Genomic DNA, 23248 nt, shown 5'->3' with positions numbered 1-23248 from the left:
AAACATGTACATCCTGAAGTCTACTCAACAGTCTTTTATCTACCAATACATAATCCAACAAACTACTGTCATTTCGCCCTACATCATATCTTGTATACTTATTTATCCTCTTTTTCTTAAAATATGTATTACCTGTAACTAAACCCCTTTCTATACAAAGTTCAATCAAAGGGCTCCCATTATCATTTACACCTGGTACCCCAAACTTACCTACCACACCCTCTCTAAAAGTTTCTCCTACTTTAGCATTCAGGTCCCCTTCCACAATTACTCTCTCACTAGGTTCAAAGGCTCCTATACATTCACTTAACATCTCCCAAAATCTCTCTCTCTCCTCTGCATTCCTCTCTTCTCCAGGTGCATACACGCATATATATATATATATATAGTATATATATATATATATATATATATATATATATATATATATATATATATATATATATATATATATGTATATATATATATATATATATATATATATATATATATATATATATATATATATATATATATATATATATATATATATATATATATATATATATATATATATATATATATATATATATATATATATTATATATATATATATATTATAATACACGCTTTCTCTGTACTTAGGTGGTTGCAGGCTGCAGGGGTTGATTCACAGCTCCTGCGTGTGTAGCACTGTATATGAGATGAGATGCCTCGTGTTAAAGTGGTAATAGTCAGTCGACCATCGACAAGGTGGACCCGGGAGTACACCAACATACATTAGAGTGTATGTTTCAAGAAAAGAGTTTCCCATGTTATTAAGGAAAATCGATTGTTTGCAAAGAAAAAGATACATTATTATAAACATCGCACCTGAACGTAACCCCCAGAATCAGAATATCGGAATTAGTAAAGTATGTAAACGTACTAAAATCATATCTCTGACTCGAGGCTAAAGAACGTAAACATACAGAATCCATCCTCGCTTTGAAGAACGTAAAAACACTGAAACGGATATAAAAATCGGTGTTCAGGAAACTATAACACTAAATCCGGCATTTCTGCGCCGGCGTTGGTGGTCCACTTCCGAGTTGATCATTAGCGACTAATTTACTTATTCCCTTCCTAGGATGCTCGTCTTCAACCAACTGATCGCCTTAATTCTGGCGATCGGCTATTGATCCGTGGAATTTGAAAAATTCTTCCCATCCTTGGATCTAACATGACTGCCTCATTCCCCAGGCTCTGTATGACCCCCTCCGAGTTTATCGTTTCCGCTTTTTTTTTTCTTCTGCGGATTTTTGCGGCTGTGGGGCGTACAGCTGGTAAATGATATCAAGAGAGTGTAGGCACCTGGCTTTGTTGGGTTTAAAAAAAAACACTCAAAAATAAAAAGTATTCACAAGAAAATATTATACATTCAATCTACACTTGGAAAATCCTAGGAATGGTCCCTAATCTGTACACAGAAATCACTCCCTACGAAAGTAAAAGACTGGGCAGGCGATGCAAAATACACCCAATAAAAAGTAGGGGCGCCATTGGTACACTAAGAGAGAACACCATAAGTGTCCGGGGCCCAAGACTGTTCAATAGCCTCCCACCATGCATAAGGGAAATTACCAATAGGCCCCTGGCTGCCTTCAGGAGGGAGCTAGACAGATACTTAAAGTCGGTGCTGAATCAGCCAAGCTGTGGTTCGTACGTTGGACTACGTGCAGCCAGCAGTAACAGCTTGGTTGATCAGGCCCTGATCCACCAGGAGGCCTGGTCGTGGACCGGGCCGCGGGGACGTTGATCCCCAGAATACCCTCCAGGAAGTTAAAATTATCCGCATCCGTTTTAAAATTATTGAATGTTTTCACTCATATGACCCCCATAAAATTCCCTCTACGTTTCTACATGTGCCTCAGCCCTAGCGGCCTGGTCCCAGACCTGGTCTCCTGGAGAAACAAAGCCTAATCAACCAGGCTGTTACTGCTGACAGCACGCAGTCCAACGTACAAACCACAACTGCTGGGCAGGCACTGACGAACCACAGCCGCTGGGCAGGCACTGATTTGAGGAACTTGTCCAGCTCCCTCTTTAAAGAACGCCAAGTGCATATTAGTATTTACTTTCTCGCCTCCTATGTTCCAAGGGACTTCAAGCCTTCCCAGCTCAGATGCTTAAGTGTATATGAGCGGTGAAAGTTACCCGTACGCTTTCCAACTCCACAATCTAGCCTGACTTGAAGGTAGCCGTCAGTATACAATACAGCAGTATTCCAGCTGGGGGAGAAAAAATATCATCATTGGCTCAGCATCTCTTGTCTTGAAAGTTTTACTTACCAAGCCTATAATTTTCCTTGCGGTAGCATTGACAACACTGTCACAGTAATTGTAAATGCCATAACAAAAGAAAAGGTCGAAGACTAGACAATATATCTAATTTATCAACTTGTCGGCTCTCTGAACCATTTATCTACACTGAGTTTGTGCTCAATCACAAGTCACACAGAGGTCCGGATCACCTGTAAGCAAGTGCCTATAATTGACTCACGAAATCGTAATGACACGATTGCAAACAAACCACACCACGGGCGGGGTTAGAATCCGCGATCAGTCTCAAAACTCCAGACCGTCGCGTTAGCCACTGGGCCAGCTAGCCACAACCTGGCCTAGCCTATAACCTGGGATCTTCATGAACAAAAACGACCATACTGGTACATTAAAAGTTAATTTTTGTTGATATTGTTATTAGTTGCTTTTGGATGTTGGTCGTTGTTCTTATTGGTTGTAGAATGTTTTGCTGTTGTAACTTTTTTTATCATACTCTTTGGGTAGCTCTAAAAATAGACAGAACAAAGTAGAACAAATCTTTTCTTACATTATCCCATTCCCAGGTGATGACTTACGGGTTTAGCGCCTTCCCATGAATAATAATAATGAAAACGCACCTAAAGAAATGAAATAATTTTCATTTTAACTGATAGGTTAACAAATAAAATGTTTATGTACTATACTGTATATCACATGCCTGCTACCTTTCTCTGGGGAGATGACTGGTGGGACGTGGCTATTCCCCGATACTTCACGAAATTAGCAGATCAGATCATGAAAACTCTCATTTTCACTCTCTCCCCACTTCTCTTTCATATCCTGCGTATGTGCCAACAAATATCAAGTGGTTCCTCTCGACCAATGTGCGTCAGCAGTGTGCATCAGCTGCCTGAGTTGGTGCCCCCCCCCCTCTAATCCAAGCCCTCTCCAATATAGTACAACCACCCATCAGCATCAACTGCCAAAGATGATACAGGCTAACTCATGTTAGTTTCAAGAGTACATATAATAAAGCCCAACTCGTGATGCCCCTAAAAGTATTATAGACAGAAAGAGAATAGGTTATAATCATAACAATTTTTAAAGGGGTGGACCGGTGAGCCAGCGGAAGCCCTCGGTCAGATGACCAAAACCTCCAGCTCCAGCTAAGGGGTTGTCATATGACTAAGACCTGCATCAAGAAACTTCCTGTTTCCTGACAAACATTATACAATACCCATAAAAGTAGTCTACGGCGTGAGGCCAGGAGTGGGGTCTCGACCCCCCACAAACACAACAGTGTAAAACTCGTGAGAACACATACAGAAATGGAATTAACTAGACAACGAAGTGTACGAGGCAGGGTCTCTACGCTGTTTTAAAAGGTATGATAGGGCTCACGAGACTAGGAGAGTAAACCCAGTAACAGCCAGATAAGAGGCAGGGCCTGGAGGTGAGATTCGATCCCTGCTACCACAAACAGGTAAGTAGAGGAGACTGGAATCTACCCCGGCACACACAAATCGGTGATTACATACACGCAGGCGCACATACACGCGCACGCACGCGCACACACACACACACACACACACACACACACACACACACACACACACACACACACACACACACACACACACACACACACACACACGAGCGAGAAATAAGGACATCGACTCACCTTCCGCCATTGTGCAGCAACAAAAGTAACAAGCAGCAGCAGGTGGAGCTTGCGACAAGTCCGTCTCTCTCCTCTAGCCTCACCGGGGAAAGTTCTCAAAAGTTTCTTATTCCCAAATCCGTTTTCAAACAAGATCTTAATCTACTCAAAGAGGACCGCAAACCTTTTATTTTTTTAATTTCACGTAATATCGTAAAACAAGTACTAGATCCCAGATTGTATTCTTTGAAAGCTCTAAGGTGAGGCTTTTATTTCGTTTGAACTCGAAAGAATAAAGTGTAATCAAGCAGTGTATATAATCAAACCATGACGGAATATGCTGCTTTCCAAACTCTCACATGGACTGAGCGAGAGCACTGTTGCACACCCACCCTCCAGTGTGTCTAGCAACTGATTGAGAGAGCACGCAGTGGCTGGCTCGTGGTGGTCTACCCTCAACGTACGCGCACTCCACTCAGGTACCATAACGTTTGTTCCTCCTTCCTTCCTAGTTATTCCTTACCATTACTCATCTACGCAAAAAAAATCCAAATAATAAATATAAAACTAGATTAACAATAATATACCATTTATACAAAAGACGAAACAAAAATAAATATCAGTATGACGTACAGACTCGCTCAGTTACCAATTAGTTATATTCATTTTTTTAACTTTAATCAATACATATATGGTACATAAACAATTACCGTTCAGAATAATTAAAAATCATAAATTAACGTAATGACAGATGTGAAGGCACAGTTAACAGCTTGTTATCAGAAAAAAACAGCACAAAAAACAGCACATGAAAGATAGAGGTATGGGTGTGTGTGGGAAACAAGCAGGTTGCAACACTAGGGTTGGAAACAGTAAATGTATAAAAGGCATTCAGCATGAAGTTATAAATAAAGACAATAGAACAGGTCAGAAAACAAAGGGGGACAGCAGAGGGCAGCAAGGGACTAGCTCCCTTAAGGTTTACTATACTAATAGCAGGAGTGTTAGAAATAAGATAGATGAGCTAAGATTAATTGCAAGTGCAGGAAACATAGATATTATTGCTATAACAGAGACCTGGCTCAATCTGAAAGATAGAGAGATGCCATCTGAATGTCACATACAAGGCTATAAATTATTCCACACTGACAGGGTCAACAGGAAAGGTGGTGGAGTAGCGATGTATGTCAGAGACAATTTAAATTGTTGTGTTAGACAAGATATTAAATTAGAAGCGTCAGCCACTGAATCTGTTTGGTTACAGCTTCTCGAGGGCCGAGAAAAACTAATTTTGGGTGTGATTTACAGGGCCCCAAATCTTGATAGGGAGTGCAGTAAACTTCTATGGGACGAAATTCGTAAGGCATCTACATACGAAAATGTTGTGCTAATGGGAGACTTCAACTATAGACAGATTGACTGGAGCAATTTGACAGGAAATTTAGAGTCGGGTGACTTTCTTGATACGATCCAGGATTGTTTTTTAAAACAGTTTGTGACAGAGCCAACTAGGGGAAATAACCTCCTTGACTTGGTTCTTGCCAGTAGGGAAACACTAATTAATAATCTTGAGGTTAATGATGAGCTTGGGGAGAGTGATCACAAATCACTCAGTTTTAACATATCATGGAATTCCCCTAATAATGGCAATCAAGTCTCCGTCCCTGACTTTCGCTTGGCTGATTTCATAGGACTGAAAAATTACTTAGGTGGGCTGAACTGGAATGACCTGACTAGGGGTCAGGTAGGTGGTGATGGTTGCCGATATGATGCTTTCCAGGGCATAGTTCTAGCTGCTCAGTCAAATTATGTTCCAAATAGGGAAATCAGATCAAACAAAAATGATCCTAAATGGATGAACAATAGATTAAAATATCTGATTGGTCAAAAGAGAGGCATATATAGGCAAATCAAAAGAGGAGAGGGGCAATTAAGAAATCGATATATTCAGTTAAAGAGAGAAATAAAAAAGGGAATTAGAAAAGCAAAAAGAGATTATGAGGTTAAAGTTGCAAGAGAATCGAAGACTAACCCAAAAGGATTCTTTCAGGTATACAGAAGTAAGATCAGGGACAAGATAGGCCCACTCAAAAGTTCCTCGGGTCAGCTCACTGACAGTGATAAGGAAATGTGTAGAATTTTTAACACATACTTCCTCTCAGTTTTTACACAGGAGGATACCAGTGATATTCCAGTAATGATAAATTATGTAGAACAGGACGATAATAAACTGTGCACTATTAGGGTCACAAGTGACATGGTCCTTAGGCAAATAGATAAATTAAAACCTAACAAATCCCCAGGCCCTGATGAACTGTATGCAAGGGTTCTAAAGGAATGTAAAGAGGAGCTTAGCACACCTTTGGCTAATCTTTTCAACATATCACTACAAACTGGCATGGTGCCAGATAAGTGGAAAATGGCAAATGTGATACCTATTTTCAAAACAGGTGACAGGTCCTTAGCTTCGAACTATAGACCAATAAGCCTAACCTCCATAGTGGGAAAATTTATGGAATCAATAATTGCCGAGGCAGTTCGTAGCCACCTTGAAAAGCATAAATTAATCAACGAATCTCAGCATGGTTTTACAAAGGGACGTTCCTGCCTTACGAATTTATTAACTTTTTTCACTAAGGTATTTGAGGAGGTAGATCATGGTAACGATAGCTAAAAACATGAAAGAAAAACTACATGATTGCATGACCTACGTACTGGTCTAGGCCTTCTGACTAACGGACGAAGTGTCAGCAGCTCACCTTCACACATGTATCAGCTATTAATTAACAGCAACAGAGTATATGTTGTATGTGTATGCAACACATGCTCTGAGGTATTTACCTCTTAAATGTATATAGACAAAGTTATGTGTGTATATACACATACACGGAAGTGTACGCGTGCATATACATGGATATACCATATTAATTTCTGTGTATAATTTCCTTCAATTCCTACTTTAGAAAATACAGTGTATAAATGAACTGCAGTGGATTAACCCTAATATACTAATCCTCCAGCCACTTCCCGTATTCTTATATATGTCATGCCTTACCTGGGCAGTAAGGGCAAATATAGAGCACATTCTGAACGGTTGCACATTACTCATACTCTACTGACATAATATTGTAAAACTGACGGCAAGGAGAGACATGGGTAAGTCTCCCAACACCTTGGAAATAAATGGTATCAAATACCGAGACAGTGGAAATATAAACACATATGCAGTATAATGTGATCCTTTATTGACAACGTTTCACCCACACAGTGGGTGAAACACCTGTTACCTTTGCACACCTGGAGTAGATACCTAGAGTCTATTAATGTTGGTAGAATTACCGACAATATGTTAAGCAACGGATTGATAAAGCTCCTGGAGAGTGAAACGTTGTCACAATAAAATGTCACATCAGTTGCACTTGTGCCCTTCTACCTAACATACCTAGAGTCAGTAAGTTAGACACATGTGCAACTCTTGGGTACCTCAATAAAGGTACCCAAGAGTTGCACGTGTCTAATTTATCAACGTGTCTTACCAATAAGTTAAAAAAAAAAGCCACACAGACAGCCAAACAGGTAATGAAAAACACGGTCATCCAAGTAAAGAAAAACTGAGCCACACAGCCAATGAAAAATAAACTGTTACCCAGTGAGTAAAAAAAAAATAAACCGAGTTAAAGAGCCATACAAAAAAAACAAAGTCAAACAGAAGCAATAATTCAAGCAGTTTTCAGTCTCGACGTCTGCACGAGGTAGGCCTTCACGTTACTTAATGTGATACGTGTCTTCCTGGCTCTCTGATCAGTTCAAGTGTTGGTGGCACAGGGCGACAATGACACCCTAACCACTAGGCTAGACAGACTGAACCGACTCTGTTTCGTCTCAGTTATTATTAGTCGGGGTAGCATCAAGCATGTAGACTATAGCGCCTGGGGAATGGGTCATTACGTTTGATCTGATGAAGGGAAAGATAGTCTCAATTCCCTAGATCAAGAGCCTTTCAAGGGGGGGGGGGTCAAGGCATCCTTCCTGACCACAAGAATCGAGGAACACTGCAGCAGGCCTGAGGAACTGATTACCTCATACTCATCTTCCACCGTTTCTCTGCACTGATTGTGTGTATACGTGTCTTACTTAACAACTTGTCGGTATTGTATACCATTATCAAATTCACTTCTCTGCATTGGACTGAAGAAGCTACTGGCTGGCGAAACGTGTCCAGAAAAAAATACCGAAGTGTTGCACGAGTGTCTCATTTATCAACTCGTGATGCAGAACTTCCTGACAATGCTACTGTGGTGATGCCCAGAATCTCCCGCTGCTCAGAATTAACTCTTGAATAATAAAAGATGTAAATAATGCTGAGGAACACTCAGCGCAGACTTCATGACCCTCGTTGCCACCACTACTGTCACCACCACCACCACCACCACTATATACTTCCAACTGTCATTGTCACTGTCGCCATTGCCATTACCACTACTACCACAACCACCCTCCTGAGGATTTGTCTGGGAACAATATAAATCGAGAGATGCATATAATTTCCAATGTACGTACTTCGAGATCTGTATACACATATATGTGTATGCCTATAGCCTGACAGTTTAAAAATCAGGGGACGAGTGGGGTCTGAACCCATGGCAAGAGTGTCCTGACAGTTTAATCCTCATTTCGGGGAAGTATTCTTGTGCTCGGGTGAAACGCAGCCGTAATGAACCACGTTAAGTGGATAGATATTAAACATAAACAAAAAGTATAGGCCACAAAAGAGGAGCACCGCAAAAGACCTATTGGTCAATGTCTAAGCAGGTCCGACATGCAGCCACCAAAATATTACAGGCTGCCCCTCGGTGTAACTCGACCATTATTTTATACGAAACTTACCAGCTACCTATAACGCGAAAGCAATGGTTATTTCCTGTGCAAATTATTTTGGGAGATATTAGCAATAAAACTGGGGGGTGGGGCCTTCATTTTGGCTCGAATGCTGAGTCTGGGCCAATCACCGGTTGGTATCGAGTCAGTCGAGGTGCCTGGCCAATCACAGTAATCGTAGGCACGTCATTTATATTTCTGCCCTTAATTAATGGAGTAAATTAGTTATGTTCCGTTACGATTTGTTAGTTTTCTCGCAATTAAACAACATCAAGAAATCTCAGTGGCAGAACCAACTTAAATTATTCCTAAAATAATATCGCCAAAATACGCTGAGGAACATTTAATTAAATTGTTAAATTCACGAGTAAGTGCTAAATTTGTACTGATAGAACGCCTGTAGAACAGGGCGTTATTAGGTTTGATCCAAAATGAGGGAAGCTGAAACTACTTGATCAGGAGCCATTCATTCACATCAAGGTCTCTCACCTTAATAAACCTCACATACGAAATTGAAACTTATGACGACGTTTCGGTCAGACTTAGACCATTAACTTGTTACGTCTAGTAAGCCTCCCACCTTGATAGGTCCAGTGGCGTTGCTGGGGTTGGTGTCACTCGGGGCGGCATCTTTGGTGTCACCCCCATGAAATCCAAGGGCGGGGGGATGGGGGGAGTCAACTCCAGTTACGTCACTACTACATGCCCAGTGACTAATGTTTCGCAATGAGAACGTTTAAGCGCCATAAACCGAACAGGAGTATACTTCTCAACTTTATTAATGATAAAATAAATAATCATAGTAATATTGAGGAAACAAACTCAAATACCACTTTGAGTTCAGGCAACAGATCCTACATTTATTCATCTTCAACAATGCAAAAAAAAAAATCTTGAAAAATAAAGAAAAAATTGCAATATCAGAGAAACGCTAGTTCCGATTTGAACTTGAGTACAGGTAACATCTCAATGAATCTGATCCTACATTTGACCTTGAGTACAGGTAACATCTCAATGAATCTGATCTTATATTTCCTTGCCTTCAATCCTGCAAAATCATCTATCACATCATCAAAATCAATGATTTTCCCTATACTGTATAGGCCTATTTGTACTTTGCAATCATATAAGAGGCTATATAGAAACAAAGGATTTTTTCTCATGCTGCTGCAGCAGTTTTGGGCATTAGTGTCACCTTTAGAGGCTCGATGGTGTCACCCAGGGACCCCCGCCCCCTTACGACGCCACTAGATAGGTCAATCTCCCCCTATTAGCCAGTCAAAAAACTTACTGTCAACTTACAGTTGACAGTTCCTCCCACTCGTATACAATACTGCTAAACCAATACTTTCCTATATCCTTCCTAAATCTAATTTTATCTAACTGGCATTCATTTCAACGAGTCCTGACCTGGAGAGACTGTCAGCACTAGATGCAGTCGACAAGCTTTAAAATTAACAAACTAGGTGAGAGGGAGGTGGAGTAGAGGGGTCACGTGACAGATACACGGTCAAGGTCAGCCGGAATTGAGGTCACTTTAAGTCAATTGACAGGAGGGCGTCACCCAAGGACCTGCCTACCACCATCGCAGGTAGTGCGCGCAAAGTTGGTGTTATTTTGTCGGGAGAAATAGGAAACTTGGAGGAGATAAATGGTATAAAATACCGACACCTCGGGAAACCTGGTGCTGAGGTGGGGAGTTAGTCATATGACTTCCCGCTCCAGAAGTTTTATACAGGAAGAGCTTATGGGTGGCAATCTGCTAGCAAGACGGGGCTAGGAATATCGTTTTGAAGCAGCATTACCGGTTTTATTTGTAGAATTTTGGGGGCTGGTGTTTGTTTTTGGGTGGGGGAGGAAGCAAGGGACTTAACCATCCTTCCTTACCCTTGGCGCCGACCCTGATCCCCTCAGTTATTTTCATGGGGAGGCATTGAACCCATCAGGTCATACAGCCCCTGGTGAATGAGAGGCAATCAGGTCTGATCCAAGGAAGATGGAATCTCCAATTCTTTGAATCGAGTCCGTCATTGGCATGTAGGACCCTCCCTTGCGGGATTAACTTGCATACCCCGCACAAATAACGGTATCCGTGACCACCAATATCATTGTTAAACATTACTGAGTGAACACCTTCAGGGGAGAACTTTCATGTTGGAGAAGGGCTTTTGATCCAGGAAATTGGAGCTACCCTCCCCTTTGAATTAAACTTGATTTCTGTTCATTCCCAAGGTGATGTATGACCATTACAGGTTTAGCGCTTCCTTGTGAACATTACTGCGTGAACACACAGTATTGCATAAGTAGCTACAACTGACGCACACTATATTTAATCCGGCAAAATTATTCAACTCGGCTGACGTTTCATGAGTTGCAAGCACTGTTGTACTATTTCATTGTGCAAAGTTTCCCCTACACTCGTTACTAGTCTCAATGCTGATCATGACCAATTCGTCAGGGATATTCACTTGACATGTATCTCACCATACCCCCGGCCGGGATTGAACCCGCGGTCATAGAGTCTCAAAACTCCAGCCCGTCGCGTTAGCCACTAGACCAGCTAGCCACAATAAGATTCATCCAACTAGGTATATTTCTACACCATAGGAAAGTTAGCACAGGCACCTCTGTGACCACAAATGCAAGTTTTTACAGACGAATCTCCAGCTAGCGTGGCCGTGACGAACTCTAGCTCAAGTCCCTTCACTGCCGTCAACATGACGTCATGTATCTCTGCTGTAAAGTGAACCATTCAACGGTGCCAGCACTAATGTGGGGTCACAGCTAATGTCCAAGAGGACCCATGATGGGCTAGCCGTTGACCCGATGAAAAATCATGGTAGCAGAGACCCTTGGACTCGGTGCTATGTGTGAGTCACAAAAAAGTTAAATTTTCCTTACTGGCTTCCACATTCACCGGTCATTTTCTTACTGTGGATTAGTAAGTACTGCTGATACCTGAGCATATTCAATCCATTTTCGAGGAAGTTCACAATTTACAAAATGCCAATAATACGCCTCTGGTTATTTTCTATATTAGGTTAAATAAACCATTTCGACTTCCAAATACAAGAAACTATACAGCTGACATACTCATTTTGTTGTTTCCTCATGTGCAGATCAAATAAATATGGTTAGTAAAGCGTGGGAGGCTAGAACGTAATGCTAGATAAAAAGTGACGCAACTCAAAAAGGGTCGTCTAGATAGACAGATAGATAGATTCTAGGTAAGACCCCAAGAAGGGGTGAGTGGGGAAGTGGGGATAGAGGAAGAATAGGTTGGTTAGAGGAAGGGTTATTGTAAGAGGGAACCCCGTGTTAGGACTGTCCTGGCGATTACAACACGTTGGCCAGTGTGAGGAGGGGGGGGGGGAGGCTAGGCTGTGAGTGTAATGCTAGAACAGCCTGACGCAACGAAGCAATCTGGTTAGCTTGACGTAAGTAAGTGATCCACGGTCACAACACTTGTCCCACGTGCCTTCAAAGTATTATGTCTATCTGCGTACATTGACTCTAACTATACAACGAGGAAGCAACACACTGCGACACCAGCTTTGATGGATTTTTGCGAAAATGAAACTACAGTGCTTTCCTTTCAAGATGCATATCTTACAAACTTATTACATTAATACAGACTTGGATGTTATTTGTCATTTCTCTTATTCTATTGTTTTCCAATTAAGACTAGGTCTTAGGGTTATAATACCAGAAAAAAATTGACAAAAAAATACCAACACCCCCTCCCAAATCTGTCTTCAAGAGCAACCTCACCAGTTCTTGATCAGCCTGACTGTGGTGCCTACTATATGCAGCAAGCAGTCTGATTAACTAGTCCATCAACTAGAAGGCTTGCACAATTGGTATAATTATCGATAGTATCAGGTAAATAGATACGAGAAATTAACGAGACATATGGATATATTTCGTTTGCAAGGAGGTTTATCAAGCCAATGTGTATTGGCTTGATAAAACTCCTGGCGAGCAAAACTTACCTGTAAGGCTTGTTTGTAAACGTAGCTGAAAGCTTGTTCGGAAACCGAGTTGTGGGTGCAATGATCGGTAGAATCAAGAAGCAAGGTTAAGAGCGTTTTTTCATAGCACGTTGAACAGGCAAACTCACAAATAACAAAAAAAAAAGGCACAATACCGTGACTGGAACGATACACAAATAACCCGCACATAGAAGAGGAGCTTACGTCGACGTTTCGGTCCGACTTGGACCATTTATAAAATCACACTAGCGAGGAGAGCAGGATGGGTATGTATAGGCAGGAGTTAGTAGTTTCTAGGATCGTCTTTAATGGGAAACTCTGAACTCTTTGGAAATATACATAAACTCCCGACATGACGACTTTCAAAATATATAAAAAGTAACGGAAATGACCTCTGAGCTAATGTAATGACAAATATATGATTTAATTTAATGAAGATAAATGTCATGTAAGAGAAAAGAAGAAAGCTGTCGCAATCTACATGAAGATTTCAGAAAATAATGAAAATTTTAGACAAATGCCATCTAGAATTGCAGTGACACCACTGAGTGACAAGATTGACTCACTTCACCGCCAAATTTCAAAATAGCCTTCAGATATATTAATGTTACATTGCTAGTTTTTTTTTTTTTAACCTCAACGGTCGTCTACCGCCAAGGTAGGATGACCCAAGAAACAATCACCATCATTCACTCGTCACTGACTTACCAGAAGTGTGATGACATCACAATTCAGATGACCCTTCCGACTGCAACGGTCCCACCTCTCCTTCAAAGTGCAAACTGTTCTTTCCATCTACAGGACTCATAAAGGTTATCTTGCTCAAACTCCAACAGCACGTCCATTAAAAAACACTCGTCTCCACTTATTCCTGACAAGCCTACTGTATACTCAAGCCCCCAAAACTCAAAGCCTCCTTTATCTCCCCGTCCCTCCAACTGTTCCTACTTTCCACCCCACTTTCTATCCCTCTCCATTCTCTCTACATGGCCAAACCACAAAAGCCCTTCCTTAGCCCTCTGAAATAAACCCTGGGTGACTTAATTTCTACGCTCCAAATTCTCTGAATGGTATTTACACCACACATTACTTTCATACATGACATCACTGCCCCTAGCCTCCTCCTCCTCGTTACAGCATTTAAAACCCAAGCCTCACACTCATACAAGTGTTGGTACATTATCTTTATTGCTTTCATGAACTTGTTTCCACAGATGCTTCTTCTATGGTTCACGACTTCTTTCATAGACCTATGTGCTGACATGTCCACTCATGTCTAAATACATCCACTTCCTCCATACTCCCTCCAATCTGATATTCAATCTATCATTGCCTAGGCTTTTTTGTTACCCTCATCATCTTGCTTTTTCTATGTTCACTTTTAATTTCCTTCTTTCACATAACATTCCAAATTCATATTAACATGTGTTAAACCAAATGGAATATACAAAAGTACGGTAGAGTTCGCACCTTAAAAGGAATCCCGCTGATATGATAAACAATGTCCCCTGACATCCTACCAACTTACTCACGTAGCATAGAAACAGTAGGATGAAACGAACACAATAAATAAATTTAAGATAAAGTCCAAGAGAAAACAGATGATTTCTCAGCACTAACAAGAGTAAGAACAAGAGGACACCGTTGTGAACTTGCCGTAAAGATAACAAAGATTTTCTTCACAATCAGTGGTAGAATAATGCAATGGGATCCAGAAGTTAATAGCATATCCTACATCCACTGAAAGCTTATCGAAAACTTATCACAATACAACAAACCTGGAGCACGGAAGAAGGGACACCACGAGTATATCTGCTTCCCATACACTGATCATTTATTTTATTAATGCGTATTTACTTATTATTCTTAGGTAGCTTAATGTTACATTCTGTAATTACTAGAATGCCAAGCTGGTGTGCGAGCACTTATAAAATGTTTCTTGGGATTTTCAGCTTTGTCTGGCATGTTACTGGTATACAATGCCAGTGTTAGAAATAACCATAGCCACTTACACAGCGGTTAAACACGAGGCTCCTTCGTGTTTTCCTTTAAATCTTGCAAAACACCAATGGCAGTTAAAGTTAGATGCATCATTTACAACGTTCATAACAATTACAACACTCATAATCTGACCCAACCTATTATCTTAAAGCTTACAAAAATCACCCCACATCCAAGTTTCGTAACCCAGTAAGGTCCGAGTAGTAAATGAAGAATGCAGTTGTAGTAACGTCTCAACAGTTTCAAGATTAGAGTGAGGGGGTGATTTTTATAAAGGTTCAAAATTAAAAACAAAAAAATACGTCCTAAGTTGAGCCTCTCATCTGAAAAGGTTTGACCGTACATTAGTTACTGTGTTACGTTGATAACACACGAACATAAGTTTACCAGAGTTTAGACAATCTTCAGAGGAACTGCAAATATAACACTAATTTAATGCATTATAACTATTAACATGCTAAAGCAAAAAACGCTAAATGTGTGCGACACATTCAGTGCTGAATGCTTGAAGATGTGACCTGTAGCTCAGTGATAGAGTACTATAGAGTACTCGGTTCTCAACCAATGGGACCTGGGTTCAATCCCTTGATAAGTACCTGGGTGTTGACTGTTTTGGGTAGCATCCTAACGAACATATGGAGTGTAGCCCTCCTGGGCTGAGATAAGATAATAGTTCTTAGCATGTAGTATTAATATACTCATGGGAAGCCCTAAACACGTAGGGTTCATACAGCACCTGGGGAATGGGAGGTAATATATGACTTCCTCTTTGTAGGATCACGAGTCCTTCACTAACGTCAAGGACTCCGCCTGAAAAGTTGCAAATTCAACGATCTAACAAAATACACACGTGCCATACGCCATCAACGGTAAGCTGGAGTTGACTGAAAAAACAATATAATGACCTCTGCTGACCTTGTAGCTTTTAATCTTTGACATTGATATACGTTCAACACATGGCAAGAAATCAATTATTCTGCAATAACTAGATCAGGTCAAATTAAAGAACCAAATAAAAAGTGCTAATTCAGCAGTTAACAGATTTACTAAATTTTAAGCGCAAATCACACAGAAATTATGTAGTGTTTGGCACAAATACTGCAACGTTGTTTTGCGGGGTATTATTATTATTATTATTATTATTATTATTATTATTATTATTATTATTATTATTATTATTACTACTACTACTACTACACTGATGAAGCGCTAAACCTGTAGGCGTCATACCGTGGTTGGCGAATGTGAGGTAATCATGCATGGTCCAAGAAGTAGGTAACCCAAATTCCTCGGATCTAGAGCCTTTCAATAGCATCAAGACGCCTCCCTCCCCTCATTAGTGGCATAAGTCTGTATGATAAAAAAATTACACTATTTTAACTTCAAGACTCACGAAATCGTAATGACACGATTGCAAACCCCACCCGTGATATGGTTTTTTCTTAACTTCAAGATTCTACATATTTGAAAATGTTGAAATTAACAATATAACGCACCTACATTGTCGCTTTCTTCCACTGGTATATCTTGTGCAGGAGCTGAGTGGCTGGTTCAGTCCAGGATAAGCTTATCTAGTGTGGGCAGCAACAGCCTAACTGACCAGGCTGTCAACAAGCAATGAGGTCTGGCCTGAGGCCAGGCTGAGAAGGTAGACAACTGCTTGAAACTGAAAACTGTATATACGATGTATATCGCCAGCTAAATTCATACAAATTGTTTTCAAATCATGCTGATTAATTTTTAAAAACCAGTGTTCAACAACGACTAATGTGGCATGAAGTATCTAACGAAAATTTCAATGAATTTTAACTGCAGTAGGGAATTTAACGAACATATAGCAGATTCAATACAATATATATATATATATATATATATATATATATATATATATATATATATATATATATATATATATATATATATATATATATATATATATATATATATATAATATATATATATATATATATATATATATTTATATATATATATATATTTATATTTATATATATTTATATATATATATATTTATATTTATATATATTTATATATATATATATATATATATATATGTATATATATGTATATATATATATATATATATATGTATATGTATATATATTATATATATATATATTTATATATATTATATATATATATATATTATATATATATATATATATATATATATATATATATATATATATATATATATATATGTGTGTGTGTGTGTGTGTGTGTGTGTGTGTGTGTGTGTGTCGTGCCGAATATGTAAAACTGGTCAATTAGCAAGAACTCATTTAAAATTAGGTCCTTTCTAAAATTTTCTCTTATACGTTTAAAGATATATTTTTTTTCATTAATGTTGATGTAAAAATTTATAATTTTGCACCAAAGGAACTTAGAAAGCTTACCTAACCTTATTATAACAAGCGCAATTTATTTTAGCCTAACCCAACTAAATATATTTTAGATTTGATTACGATAATTTAATACTAAACAAACACAGTGAAATATATTTTTTTTTCGTTACGTTCAGAATGATTTTGGCGAAATTATTGCACACAAAAATTTTCACTTGTCCTATATGCCAAGATGAGCGTTGCTATTTAAGCCAAGATCACAAATTCTGCCTACTCGGCACGACATACATACATACATACATACATACATACATACATATATATATATATATATATATATATATATATATATATATATATATTATATATATATATACACACATCTGGTTCCTGGACGACGGTACCCTAGCTGGCACAACAGAATCTCTCCTAGAGGACATCAGTAAAATTAAAGACATGGGAGAAAGCCTGGGCCTTTCTTTAAACCCCACCAAATGTGAAATAGTTTCTACCAATCAACAGATGAATATTAGTGCCGTTTTACCAGGAGCACGAGCCATTGATCCAGCCAATAGCACTCTCCTCGGTGCTCCTCTTGGGTCCAATGCCATCGATCTGATCCTAGGGAAAAAAGTTTCAGACCTTCGGACGATGGAAAGCAGGATGAAAGACATTGACACACACGATGCCTTCTACCTACTCACCAGGTGCCTGTCAATCCCAAAACTTACCTATTTTCTGAGATGCTCCCCAGCCTTCAGCAGTCCAAAACTCAAGGAATATGACTCTCTCCTGAAGGCCATGCCGATGGACAGTGGTTGCAAGCCTCACTTCCGGTCAGGCTTGGAGGGCTAGGAGTACGCAGATTCTCCCAGATTGCTCTACCAGCTTTCCTATCCTCTTCCATAGCATCAAACGAGTTGATAAGACAAATTCTTCCCGACACCCTCAGTGACTCAGCGGGAATAGAAGACCCTAGCTATGCCAGTGCCACCACCGAATGGGAGACTCTTGCTGCTCCAGCACCAAACCCTAGTGCAGCACTGGCTCACAAACAGTCAAGCTGGGATGGCCCGATTGCTGAAAAGGTGCTTGCCAACATGCTCAGGGCTGCAACATCAGATAGGGAGATTGCCCGTCTCCAGGCTGTGAGTGCACCTCACTCCGGGGACTTCCTCCAAACAGTTCCCATATCGGCAATGGGAACGCGACTCGACCCTAAGACCCTCCGTATTGCAGTGGCTCTGCGCCTTGCTGCCCCAATTCACACAGAATATATGTGTATTTGCGGCGAAGTGCAAGCAGACCAATACGGTCTTTATGGTCTTAACTGTTCCAAAACCAAGGGCTGGCATGCAAGACACAATGAGGTCAACGACATCATTAAGAGAACCCTTGCTACAGCTGGATGCCCTGCCGAGAGGGAGCCCCGATCACTAGCAACCAACAATACCCACAACCCAACAAACCGCCCCGACGGGATCACCATCTATCCTTGGAAGAATGGCAAGCTCTTAGCATGGGACTATACCTGTGTGTCCACACTGACTGACACCTATATCCATCACAGTGCGGGGCGACAGGGAGGAGCTGCTGACTATATATATATATATATATATATATATATATATATATATATATATATATATATATATATATATATATATCTATATATATATATATATATATATATATTAACCAATATGCAAAACACGTGTTGAGAGCCTCTACAATAAATCTATACACTAACAACAACAAATATGTAGCACCAAGAGTGTCATATTCCTGCGAGACTGGCTACAACTTTTCAGGATTAATGTCAAGGAAAGAACTATTACCTCGTATTTTATATATAAAACCTTGAGGTGCTCGCTCAGTCGAGCGTAAATTTTCATGTACATAAAAGATTGAGAATCACAAAGTTTTTACGTAACAGTTTACAATTCATATCCAGAATTTGCAAATAAAACTGAAGTACAATAAAAACCTTAGGATTCCTTAACAATATGTAACTACAAAACACTAGAATATTCTATAATGATAAATGGTTTGTGCTGATCCTCACAGTTTCCGCACACACCATATTCTCGTGAGATGACTATGCAAGTGCTCAAGGATTTCTCTGCAATAAAAATGTTAACTACCGTTGCATACTTTATGTTTAGAATATGGATATCCATACCTGCAATTCTTACACGACCAAGAAAATATAAAACAGTTACAAGTTCTGCCTCTCTTAATAATCCTATAATTCCACCAGAGACTTCATACTCAGTTTTGGTACTCTCGAGAGTCCGGTTTTGCATTTGAGCCAGAAAAAGTTTTCATTATGGTTAAATACCGTGTTCTTCAATTACCCATATATATATTATATATATATATATATATATATATATATATATATATATATATATATATATATATATATATATATATATATATATATATATATATGAATTCATTTTTACTATTTTGACAAAAAAAATGTATACAGCAGAACACTAACACAGATTATGAATATCTTCCAGATCCTTAAAGCCGAACATGAACAGAACATGGAACAGGCATTCCTCTTCTGGAATGCTACAAGAGATGTTGCACGAAAAATGTGACAGCACTTGCAGGGGTCGCATCGATGAGCCTGGAACTCGGTTCATTAATGAAGCCAGTCTAATGTTTACCTCAAAGTGTAAGGGTCTCTGATCCTACTGGGAAAAATTGGTTCTGATGGCCCGAACCCCATATTTGAGTTTAGATGCTTCCTTGGGATCAGCAGTACCTCCGTCTTGCCCAACATTAAACCGGATATATTCGTCGCCAGTATATATATGCAAGTATAGTCTCATACCAGGTGTCTGCCATCTTCCAGGTATATAGTGGTGTTCCCACTAAGATGGTTAGTAACATTACCACGATTGGGGAATACTAGGGAGGCTCATGATACAGTTGACTTCATTGTATCTAGCATGCTAGTCCCTGGAACTTGCAGTTTGCACCATGAATACCATACTGGTAAGCTTCCATATTGCTGTAAATATAATGGCCTTCAGTGTGACCAAGGGGAGCAGGGTGAAGCCACTACAATACGAAGGGTTTATGAGTTGAGACGTATGTGCACTGCTGAGAGGAAATCTAGTGATGTGCACTCAATGCTGCGACATGGGCAATCCCCAAGTTGGATGTTGCAGCAACGGGCATAGCTTTAATACTCCTTTTCTACATGGGTCTGTTCCAGCTGGATTGTTTGTAATATTTATGTGAAAAAAAGATCGACAGGGGGTTGCACATTATCTTGGGAATGTCAGGTATCATATTTGACCCAAGGGAAGGGTACTATCAATAACTTGTATAAAAAGTATTTTGCAGCATCAAGGCACTCCTCTTCCTTTCCTTGATGAAAAAGCCCTAACGCGAATCTCAGCGCTCATTTTGTGTCTTGTCAGGTGTTCTTATTTTAAGACACGTGACTGAACCAGGCCTTGGCTGCCTCATCTACTGCCTTGACCTGGCTTTAGCTGCTTCATCTCCATTCGTCTTGACCTGGCTTCGACTCCCTCTTCATCACCCACTTGACTATCACCCACCCTGACTATCACCCACTATCTTGACCTGGCCTTGACTATCACCCACTGTCTTGACCTGGCCTTGACTATCTTCCACTGTCTTAACCTGGCCTTGACTATCTCCCACTGTCTTGACCTGGCCTTTGGCTCTCTCACCATTGTGGTAGTGTACTGATTGTGGTAGTGGTGTGATAGTATCGACATCAGTTGTGTTGTATTGTTGGTGGTGTGGTAGTATCATCAGTGGTGACGGTGGAGGCGAGTGGGGCATGGGACAAGAGCCAGGAAGAGGGTGTATGCTGAAGGCCGCTTGGGTATCTCTGAAGGCTATACTACATGCACCTCCGTTATATTTTTGCTGGATAATAAAGGACATCTTACCCTTCACTGCGTAGTTGGAAAAAACTGGCAAAAACTAGTATGAAATAGACCCAGTTCTATATTCACGGGGAATCACTAAGCTCACTCGGGGTTTGCATCTGGGAAATAGAAGGCAATTAGGTTTGATCCAAGGGAAAAAATACCTACAATTCCTTGGATCAAGAGCCTTTCACCAGCATCTCTGACGGACAAACCTAGTTATAAATATAATTATACTGCATTAAATTAAGATAAAAAATCTAATTTATTTTTATAATGCTGAGAAATAAAGATTAACATCCTTAATTATAAGTGGTGATCAAATTATCAGGCTAGTGGGGAGATCAAGTGAGTTAAATTATTAAACGAAGTTCACATTATACATCTTGATTAATTAGCTGCTTCATAAATAGAATAATGTAATCTGTGTAACAATAGGGTAACCATGTTTGTACTAAGGGAGGTGTACCTACCAACTGGCATTGTACTGTGGGTATCTATTAAAAGGAAACATTTCGCCACAACTGGCTTCTTCAGTCCTAATACAAAGCTAAAAAAAATAAAAATGAAGAGGTGGTCTGAGACAAGACAGGTAGCGAAGATGAGGTGGCAGGTTGCAGCAAGTGGGTATGACATGATGGCCGATCCTATTAATAATGTTTTACTGTATACAGTAAATAATTTAATAATGTTTTACTGTATACAGTATATATTATATACTAATCGTCATCTACATTACCATAAACATACGTAATTCGAATATCTTTCTGACTCGGAGCTCAAGCACAAACATACTGAATCCAGATACTATCTCTGATTCTGCACTCAAGAACGTGAACATGTTGAATCTAGATTATTATAATAAAAAAGAAGCGCTAAACCTGCTAGGGTCATACAGCGCTGCACTGAATCTAGAAAATGTCTCTGACTCGGCACTCAAGAACATACTGAATCCAGATACTGTCTCCGACTCGGCGCTCAAGAATGTGAACATACTGAATATGGAAAATACGTATTGTGTTCAAAATAATGAGCTAGGAATTGTGGAAACATACAAGGCACATATAAGTAATAAAGACAGCAATGTCAAGATTAAGACCGAGACACTAAGCTAGCAGTCACACCTACAGATACAGAACAGATATAATGAAAAACTGCATCCAGTGCAATGTTCCATAATACAGTATTTTCACTCCTATTGTTATAGACATCACTCGAACTTGTCACCTTAATCCTTTCACTGTTGGGACCCACGAAATTAAAAATACCAACACTATCGGGATTAAAAAACAAATCTGAGGGTAATTACACCACACAAGAAATTTGATGGAAAACTTACAGAATTACCCAGGCACAAAGTTAGTGGTCTCAGCACAATTTACGCATTGGCAATTTTACCCGTTTTGAGTCCTATCCGACCAAGTTCTTAGCTATTTCGCTAGTATGCCTTTTGTTCTGTTGACTGAGCACAAGAAACCTCCATTCAACTATCATAACTACCACATAAAATACACAGAAATTGGTAATTTGACCAATTTTACACAAATTTCACTTTAAAAGCAATCCAAAATGAACACCGTATGAATTCCAACAATTAAAGTAACCTATCATCTGTTCATTGATCACATCCCTTTGCCTCTCCATTTTTAATCAATTTTCACAAAAAACAGTTTTACCCATTTGTCAGATAATAAAATATAACCAGGAATGATTGGCCATTGTTCAGGGCATCCCAAAAATTGTAACAGACCTAGTAAAAACTGAAAATAGACCAGGGGAGAGGAGGTCAAGAGGCCTTTAAGACACCTGCTGTCCATGTTCACCCATCAGTATAAAATGGGTACCTGGGTGTTAGTCGACTGGTGTGGGTTGCATCCTGGGACAAAACTTACCTAATTTGCCAGAAATCTACAGTATAACAAGCGGCTTTCTATATAGTAGTATGTCAATGATGTCTGCTAGGCCTGTATACCTTGTACATGTACTTGTAGAAATAAAGATAGTATAATAAAAAAAAATATAAAAAAATATTTCTGCTATTTTGGGCCCCATTTCAAACTACTTCTGGGCTGAAACTGGCCAAAATCACCTCCATTACAGTAGTATGTCTTCCAGTCTATCAACTGATAGCAAGAAATAGGTATCCTAGAAA

General features: G+C 39.6%; 1 protein-coding gene across 2 annotated transcripts in view; it reads right to left on the bottom strand.

The window, feature by feature from the left end:
• Positions 1–23248, bottom strand: part of Hmgcr (HMG coenzyme A reductase) — a 116946-nt gene that overhangs the window by 85721 nt on the left and 7977 nt on the right. The window contains exon 1 of one of the 2 annotated variants that reach the window (XM_053789740.2): positions 3961–4354. The exons of the other annotated variant lie outside the window; for it this stretch is intronic. Coding sequence (XP_053645715.1) covers positions 3961–3970 — 10 coding nt within the window. The 5' untranslated portion in view covers positions 3971–4354. Of the gene's footprint in view, positions 1–3960; positions 4355–23248 lie in introns of those variants that run through there. 2 annotated transcript variants of the gene reach the window in all.

The sequence above is a fragment of the Cherax quadricarinatus genome, chromosome 68 (assembly GCF_038502225.1).
Source record: "Cherax quadricarinatus isolate ZL_2023a chromosome 68, ASM3850222v1, whole genome shotgun sequence".
NCBI lineage: Eukaryota > Metazoa > Arthropoda > Malacostraca > Decapoda > Parastacidae > Cherax > Cherax quadricarinatus.
Note: the sequence above shows the minus strand (reverse complement) of the source record. Positions and strands in the feature narration are given on the sequence as shown.